Source organism: Aphelocoma coerulescens, chromosome 1, assembly GCF_041296385.1.
Source record: "Aphelocoma coerulescens isolate FSJ_1873_10779 chromosome 1, UR_Acoe_1.0, whole genome shotgun sequence".
NCBI lineage: Eukaryota > Metazoa > Chordata > Aves > Passeriformes > Corvidae > Aphelocoma > Aphelocoma coerulescens.
Window position 1 is genome coordinate 116,083,172 of NC_091013.1, and position 9,149 is coordinate 116,092,320.

At 44.4% G+C, this 9,149-nt stretch overlaps 1 protein-coding gene across 2 annotated transcripts in view; it reads right to left on the reverse strand.

Moving 5' to 3' along the window:
- Positions 1–8,430, reverse strand: part of CRYBG3 (crystallin beta-gamma domain containing 3) — an 83,309-nt gene extending 74,879 nt beyond the window's left edge. For both annotated transcript variants that reach the window (XM_069025566.1, XM_069025558.1), the window contains exon 1: positions 8,204–8,430. In XM_069025566.1, coding sequence (XP_068881667.1) covers positions 8,204–8,304 — 101 coding nt within the window. In that variant the 5' untranslated portion in view covers positions 8,305–8,430. The remainder of the gene's footprint in view (positions 1–8,203) is intronic.
- Between the last annotated feature and the right edge of the window lie 719 nt (positions 8,431–9,149).

Consider the following 9,149-nt stretch of genomic DNA (forward strand, 5'->3'; position numbering starts at 1 on the left):
CACTTAACTCTGATTTCCAGTTATATTCCTTGAGGCAGTCATTCCTCAAACTTTAACATTGTCATTTCAAAACTTAATGCCACTGAGCTACTTCATTTTATTCTGAGGGAGGTTTTCCAGACATCAAATTGTTCTGGAGCTCTTTTCAGAGCCTTTTTTAGTTTGCCAGCATCTTTCTCATGACAAATCATGCACACCAAAACGGGACTCAGTACTCCAGTAACCAAAGAATCCACGGAATCCATGTGTTTTGTTGTGTATACACCCAACAATCATATTTTGTTCTCTGAGCCATCACTTTGGCAGCTCATGTTGGACTGTCAACCATGACAACTTAGTTTGTTTCCAAAGTCATCTACATGGTGATTTCTATACTTTTCAATCACATCATCTGCAAACTTCACATGCTACAGTTTTGTCCTCTTTTACATTATCTGTGAAGTTATTAAATTCAAAAAATTCAAAATACATTCAAAAATACAAACTTTTCATTTTCTTCAAACAGATCAAGTAGAAAATTATTTATTACATCTGGGTTTTTAATATTCCTCTGTATGTTGAGTTTTAGACTGCTGCCATTACACTTGCAAATATTTTAAGTGGAGCATCAGTGCCAAGTCTTAAGCATCTAAGGATGGTATTTCAGCAGTTTGTCAAGTGAAGCTGTCATCTCATAAACAAAACTGAACTTGACAGTCCCCATCTTTCAGTGATGTTACAGTCAATACCATGTTTATTAACTGCTCGGGTTGCCTGGGAGACTCAGTAGAACAATTTTCCTATCCTTCCCCTTTAATCCAACTAAATAAAATAGACTTGAAAGGGAACACCTTCCTCTAGGCATTAACATCACTACTGTGAAGCCATTTGTGTGCTGTGCAGCCAGGAGAACTATCAGAACTTAATCTAAAAAGTCAATTTTTTAAGAGTCAAACTTCTGGCATGTACCTTGAGGAATATGAGCAAGGGTACAGTAACCATTTGTTAAATTAACTGAAAGGAAAATATTACTGTAAAGCTCAGTGGCAACAAGATGCTAGAAAATCAACTGAATAAAAAGAATTGCCTTGTGCATCATTTGATGGCTAAAATACGTAAGTATTTAACAGAAAATAAGAATGGTTTCATTTTAGCAGAAAAAAAAACCCCCAATGAATTAAGTTCATTAAAACCTCTTTCCTGTTCCCCTCCCCCCAAAACCACAATGTTGCCCATTTTTATAAAGTTCCGAAATGAAAAATTTCAGTGAACCTCTCAGCAAGATTCCCAAGGCTAACACACTTCTTGGGAAACCAAACAGCAGCATCAGGGACAAAATCTGCCTCTACTCTCTGACAAGGCTCTTGGGGCTTGCGTTCAAGAGAGATGGAGAATTTTGCACAGAAATTAGAATGTGAAGTTTCTGGCTGCTGCTTCTATGCTTAAGCTTAGGCCACACACAGAGGGGAGGAGAACTGAAGACATTAAGACAAATGGTAATTATAAAAACAAGTTATTGAGTTTGAAATTAGAGGGTCAAAGGAAAGCAAAGCTGCTTTTTCATTTAAAATGAATAAAGAAGCAAAGTGGAGGAAAAGAAAGCAGAGGAAGTAAGGAAGGAGAAACCAGAGCAAGGAGGAGGAGAAGGCAGGAACTTAGGCAGAAGAAGTGTTACAATTGTTGATTGTTGAAATAGCACAAAATGTATTATATTCAATTAAACTAGCCTCATTTCGAAACTGGTTTGATTACAGACAGCTATAAGCAATTTAGATTGTTTTAACTGAAACAATCTTTCCTCTCAGACCTGTTTTTGCAGCTGATTTACATACATTTCTTTGCTTGTGCAGCAAAGCTGGGTCAGCTTCACGTTTTGCAATAGCAGTGCTGTGTTACATGGTTTCTGATAGCTGCACAAAGTGTGTTAGTATAAAATGTAGACTAAAATGAGAAACTGAGAATATAATGGAAAATAAACACATCAGAAAAATCGCAGATAGGCCACATCTTACAATGAAAGTTTACATGAAAAAAGTTTAAGAACCAAACCATGTCATTACACTGAACATGTACCTTTAAGTTTAAAGGCTAGAACTACGTGAAATAAATATCATGACCCTTGCTAAATAACTTAATCTGTTTTACGTGTGAGGGAACTGAACAGCCCTACAAAGGCTGGAGAAAGAAATATAAATGTTTCTGAGCAGAGCTTACTCCAATATTGGGCAGCGTGATTATACCAGATTACATCAAGGTTTTCCTTCTGGCATCTGTCAGGCATAGTAACAGTAACACTGCTGTGGAATCTGCTCCCTATTTGCCAGTCTGATTGTTTAGATAGCTTCCAGCATTCTTATGAAACAGATATGTTACTGGTCACTAACACAAAAACTTGGTATAACATCAGAAACAGATCTACAAACTATTTATTCATCTCTCAAATTCATAAAGAATAGATATGTTTTCAAATGGCATATTTGCAGGGTTGGGGATCAACAGTGGTACTTAAAAAATGGCATGGAAATAGGAGATATTAAAAGAAAAATAATCCAGGGCAGCTTTAAAGCAGCAGCAACTGTTGCCCTGATATACAGAGCATACCAGAATTTCAAAAAGATGTCATTAAGAAAAAGAACCTGGGAAAAAACAAGCAAGAGAGACTGGTGCCACCAGTAAAATGCAACGAGCTCTTCTAGTCAGGCTGGAGGAGAAAACTCTTGGTAAAGGTACAGAGGGCTACTAATTCAACCCAAGAAAATACTCTCCACAACTCCCATCTTTTACTCACAAAATATACACCAGGAAGCATCCTACAGATACCAAAGTTCCTTCTTTTGTTTTGAAGGCTTGCATTTTCCAGTCCAACCAAAATAAATTTTATGGCCAAATTTGCAACCTGCAATTGATGATTAAAATAAAAAAAGCATGTTGTCACTGCAGTTCTTTCTGCCTTTTCTGTTTGTGTGCTCACAAGAAATAACTTCTTCCTACATTTTTTCCCAACACAACACTGTCCATAGGTGAAGCACAGATCCACAAAGCGTTCACACACGTAGGCCTCAAGACCTCCAAAATGCTTAAGCAGATATACGGCCCTCTGTAAAATATTTTAGCAACTTAGGAAGCAGTGGAACATTCAGAAAAACAACATTCTATTCCAAAATAAGGCACCTCATGAAATCACAATAACACACCACCAATAGAGACTAGATTTCATGGCTGAAAACTGACATGAGAAAGTGAAATGAGTAAAGAAACCAACATTGCCAACCTTCAGTCTTCAAAAGCGATACTGCAAAGCCAGTTAAAATGGATAAAAATTATATTAGAAATTAAAATTAATATACCAGAAGAATTGAGTTAAAGCCTAAGCAACCCAGTGCTGTGCTACTGTTTGCAAGTATAATAGTAGATACTAACTGAACTGTATGAAATCCAAAAGCCCCTCAGAAATTAAAAGCAGTAGCTGGGTTTCCACCCTTTTAAGAAGTTACCATAATTAGAAATACAATCCCTAGAGCAACATGTTTCGGAATCTTTCTTTTTTTCCCACCTGGGAACCTTTTGTTCACTAGAGGAGAAGACCGAGGAGTTTTCACCTTGGCAAAACTGTTCCTTAAAACCACAGACTTGTAGCTGTTTTGGAAATATTTTTGCATGAACTCTGGCACTTATGCCAATAACTGGAAAAGGAGAAAGCGCTGTTAACATTTAAAATAGTGGAAAAAACGTTGCTTTGTTTCTTCCAAAGAGCTCTTCTATTTTAATTAAGACTCTAGTAACATTTCCTTCAGGAAATGTCTCTCACACACATGGCCAGCTGCTGGCCCTGCTCCTCCTGGTCTCAGTCCCACGAGATATCCAAGTATGTGCCTCATTCTAATCAAGCAAGTAGACCCACTAGAGTGCACAGAACTATTTACCTGCTTAATTATAGGCAACCACATTGGTACATTGCTGAATCAGGGCCTTTCATACTATTTTGAATTATGCTGCAATGGAAGTCATAATAAAGAAATCTAGGAAGCAAAAAGAAAGAAAGAAACCCCAAATTAACAAACGTACAGGAAATTTTCATAATGCACCTTGCTTAGGCAAGTCTAATTTGAATTCTTCTATATGGCTGGAGTATTGCTCTTGCTGGTTCCACAAACCATCACCCCTCATGTACACACATAAATAAGCCAAATTTTAACAACAGAAAGAAGCCTTCTCTGGCTTTTGAAAGGAAAAGGTTCTTTACTAGAAAGCAGAGACTGATTTTTCCATCAGACAATGGATTTCTTCAAAGATGCCAATGGTATCTGAATCCAACCCAGCCAGAAGGCAGTAATTTCAGAAGAACCAGGTTTGCAATTTATTGCTCCCTTTCCCATCAATTTCCAGCAGTCCCTCAAATGCACAGTTTTTACCACTACAAAAATACATGTTCTTTGTAAACAGGAACAATGACTGGCAAGTCCCAAAGGAAGAAAAAGACTCTCTAATCTCTCCTCAGGCAGAATAAACAAAGTTCTTCATCTCTGAAAGCTCTCAGTTAGAAACTAATGGATGAATGGAACAACAATCTCAGCCTGAAGAAAAACCCAACAAACAAATCAGCTCCCCAAAACCCTTCTAAAACCAGATAAAAGGTTGCTCTTCCCTACTTGATATCTCTGGTATACTTCAGCAATATAGATGAAATATCCTGACAAACCAAACTTGCACTGGTAGTTCTGTGACTCGCCAACAGCACTTGGAGGGAAAAAGAGAAATCTGAAATGAACCTGCTAAACACTGCATGGAGTAACTCATAAAATGCACCCATAGTTTAAAGGACATTTTGATGGTACCTCAGTAAAAAGCATCACACCTCCCTGAAAGGTCACATTTATTCACAAAAGAACAATTGCTCAGCCACAGAAGCCACACATTTCTGAAAGAATCTGCAGTAGATTGACTTACAGTATAAAAGCTGTGTCTTCTTCTAGATGGACTAAAGAGACATGTATTAGTAATTAAAAGAAAAAAAAAAATTAAGACTTCTATTAGAATAGTGAAAATGCCACTGGGTTTTGTCATCCTGGAGATGTAGGTTGCTCCAGGACAAACACTGTGGTAACCAATAACCAATTGTGTATTACTGAACATAGCAAATAGTCCAGTAGAGCATAATGACTGTAACTATAATAACTTCCTTGGATGGAGGTCAATGATAAACACCTGGAATGAAGAGCACTAGAGCCACTCAAAGCAGCCCCAACTCTGCAGAACACTTAAGCACCAGGCAAGCACTGGGTGGGAGATGCTTTCCATTTGGCTACATTTTATGTAAAAGCCAAGTGAACTCTTAAGACATGTGCTGTGCTTTTTGCTGCCACAAAACTTGCAACTAATCTGCACAGCTTATTTTTTCCACAAGCAAGCAAGCAAGCCTCCAGCGAGTCTCATGTTCATCAGAGCTACAAACTGCTGTAAGAGCAAATTATTAACATAAGCTCTTTGTCAAATGAGGTTTTCAGAAGAGTAAGACACTGATTAACACACTATGTAATTCCCCTGATCCCCTTCCTCCTATTCTAAACCAGGGTCATGGTAGGCTTGTGTTTTGGCTTTTGTGTTTTTACAGGTAAATCTGAACATGGTCTGGAGCAAGAGTGGGCAAGAGCTCCATCCCCTACCAAGCTGAGGGCCAGCTCTGCAGCTGGGGGAAGGAAAGCTGGCAGCTTCCAGCCACCCACCACTGCCTAATTTGCAGGAGCAGATGGAGAATGACTTTTGGACAGACACGGGCTCATTTCTGCATGCTTTTAAAACTTAGGAAACCATCATGTTCTGCAGAGACATCAAGTGGGATGTCTCCAGAGGTCAGCAAAGGCACACAAGAGTGTATGCAATATACTGCTCCCTCTCCTGCCCCCTTTACTTAGGTCTACTTTTTTTGAACCCCATCAGTAGGCAAAATGCCTCAATAGAAAAGTTTCTTTATCTATCTATCTATCTATCTATCTATCTATCTATCTATCTATCTATCTATCTATCTCAAACTGAGTCTGGTTCCAACGCACCGATAACCTGAAGGGGAAGCCATGCCAGTGCATACATTTCTCCGAGCCCTTCACAAAAGCTGCATTCCCCACCTCTCCCACGCACTCCACACCTTCACAACAAACACCCAGAGCAGCCTCGGTCCCCCCTCCCCGCACTCGTGCTTTGTTCAGCGATCCATGCTGCTACACGGCCGAGCTCGCTAAATAAACACGAGGAGCAAACCTGCGGCACTCATCCCAGCCCGGCGCTGGGTAATGCATGCAATTACGCTAATCTGTGAAGAAGGCTGCCAGTGGAAACCAAATACGAGAACGTCAGCATTCCTGACTAACGTGCCACGCTGCAGCCCAGCACAACAAGGAAAAGCTCCTTAACATACCAAATGGGGCTCGGGATGGCGAGGGCTTTCGCTCGCCTCCCTCCAGGAAGGAGGCACGGCCACCACCCTGCAGCGAACCTCGGGAGGAGCTCAAGAACGCGGCCAAGAGGCCAGAGCCTTTCCATATCTGCGTGGACTATCCCAGCTTCCGAATAAAGAAAAGGCTCTTGGCTGCAGGAAATGAAACTGTGATTGAGATAAAGATTACACTGCAGCCCCAAGTTAAGTGGAGTAGGTCTGCCATGAGTGCTACCTACAGATAGGCCATTTAGCGCACAAACCACTGAAGTGGCATCACTCCTCCTTAGCAAGGTGACCGCTAGGCTTTCTTGTTTATCCCAAACTACAGCTGTAGGGAGCTGGCAAGGAGTCATGCGATGAAACCTCTCCTGTTGCCTCTCCAGGTCCTCAGCCAGATCCAAACCTTCTCCTTCTCCCATATCTTAACCATCCCCGCCAGACAAAATAGCCACGATATTCCAGCAATTGTAAAGATGTCCTTGATTCAGCAGCCTTGCTCCTGAGGTTTGTTTTTTTTTTTTTTCAGGAAATAAAAAAGCAACGTTTTCTGCTTATAAACGACCAGTGGGTCCTTGGTGGTGTACTGGCATGTCAAATGCTTTCAGTAAAACAAAACCCCCAAAGTTAAAAATCCTCATGGTGCATTTACAAGACCATTTAAGATGCTCAGTGTAAGACACCAACAGGCTCTTCTATTTCCCATGATTGCTGAGAATATGCAATGCAAGATCCTAAAGCTTTTCGCTGAAAGAACTACTGCGATAGCCACTGTCTATCTGATTAAACTGTATTTACTGTCTGTCAGTTTAAACACAAACCTATGCACTATCAGGAATGACTCAGATTAAAACCAACACGTTAAAAGCAAAAAATAAATATTACACCGAGGAAGTAAGGCCTAGGCAGTTAACACCTTTTCACCACAAAAATATGCTCATTAACTTGGGACAACAATGAGGCTGCCTGAGCAACTGAAGGAAACTTATCTGTGCTTCTTTCCTACTTACAAACAGAAAGCAGTCACCAGTAGAAAAAATAAAAAGGGAAAAAAAAAAACCGAAAAAAAGGAAGAGGAACAAATACACAAGAAGTTTCCAAACCTTTTCATCTTGTAAAGTCTCCCTTGACTAAAAAAAATATTAATAACCAAGTTTCCATAAACCACAAATTTTGCATTGAGACTTAAACACATCAGTAATATTTATGTTTCATTAACGCGTGATTTACACCAGTCCAAAAGAAAACTTTCAGTGTGAAAACTGAAAAGAAAAAACAAACAAATCCTTCAAACCCCTCAGAGACCTCAGCGCCCTGCCCTGCTGTCAGTCCCCAAGGAAGGGGCTGCGACCGGGGGCACAGCACGCTGACTGCGGCGGCGGCGAAGCCCCGGGGCGGGCTATTCCCAGCAAGTGCAGGTTCCACAGAGACTCCGCTGAGCCTGGCGGGGCCGGGGGTGCTCGATGCACCGCCCAGGGAGCCCCCATGTCCCACCGCCCCAGCAGGAGCCGTGCCCGCACCGCAGCGCTGCCCCAGCACAGCCCCCCCCGCTCCGGCCATGGCGGCAGTGCCAGCCGCGCACCCCGGTCCGAAGCTCCCCCGGACAAGCCGCCGGCCCGCCGCTGTCCCAAGAGCCGCCCCCGGCCCCCGGAACGCCCGGGCTCCCCACGGTGAACACCCGCTTCCTCCCGCTGCCCCGCCGCCCACCAGCGTCGCAACACGGGCGGGGGCCCCGCTCAGCCCCGCGTCCCCCGGCCGCGCAGGTGGCACCGCGTCGCTCCCGTGCCCGCGTACCTGTTCGCCGTCCCCTCGCCGGGTGAGCTCCTGGAGAAGAAGCGAGAGAAAGTGCTGTGCCAGGAGGGGCCGGCCCGCCGCCGGCTACCCCCGCCGGACATCCCCGGGACCGGACCGGACGAGACGAGACGAGAGGGGACGGGACGGGACGGGACGGGACGGGACGGGACGGGACGGAACAGGAGACGCCGCCAGCAGCCACCCGGCACCGAGTCCCCACGGCGGCGGGAGGCGTGAGGCGGCGGCGAACGCGTCCCTCCGCCCCGGGGAGGAGCCGCCGCTCCACCGCCCCCGCCCCTGCCCTGCTGCCGGCGGGGCGGGCAGGGAGAGCCGCGCTGGCAGGCGGGGGCTGTGCGGGGCGGTGGGGAGCGGGGGAGCCCCGTCCGCGGCCCGGCAGGCAGAGAGAGTCCGGCCCCTGCCCTGCCGAGCGCCCGGGCCGCGGGAGGGAAGCGATGGCCGCGGAGGGGGAGGGACTGCCGCACGCTGTCCGCCGGCCCCGCGCCTGGAGGGTGGCGCGTTGTGTTTGGTTTGGGTTTGTTGGTTTTTTTTTTTAAGTTAATGGGTCATAATTAGTGTGAACAAAGAGAAAAGATCAGAGGTGAAAAAAAAAAAAAAAAAACTCTGAAGAAAAAGGATAGGCAGCCTTGAGAATTTACACTCCTGACTGACTGCAAACGCCAGCGCCAGCCTACTGCTTTATAAGTCGGGCCAGCTTTGAGGTCTGCACTCGTTTGTCCATGCAAAGTCAGGAGCTGGCTTCGCGCTGTCCCGGGCACAGTCTAGCTGCCACCACATCTGTGCCTGCTGCCCAGCGCTGTAAACACTGGCATCGAACAAAGGTACACGGTAGCAGCGGCTGGGGCTTCACCTCTCATCTCTGTCACTTAAAGGAAAGTTCAGACCACTCTTGCTGACGAAAAGTGGCTTGGAGGAAAGGGGTTCTCCT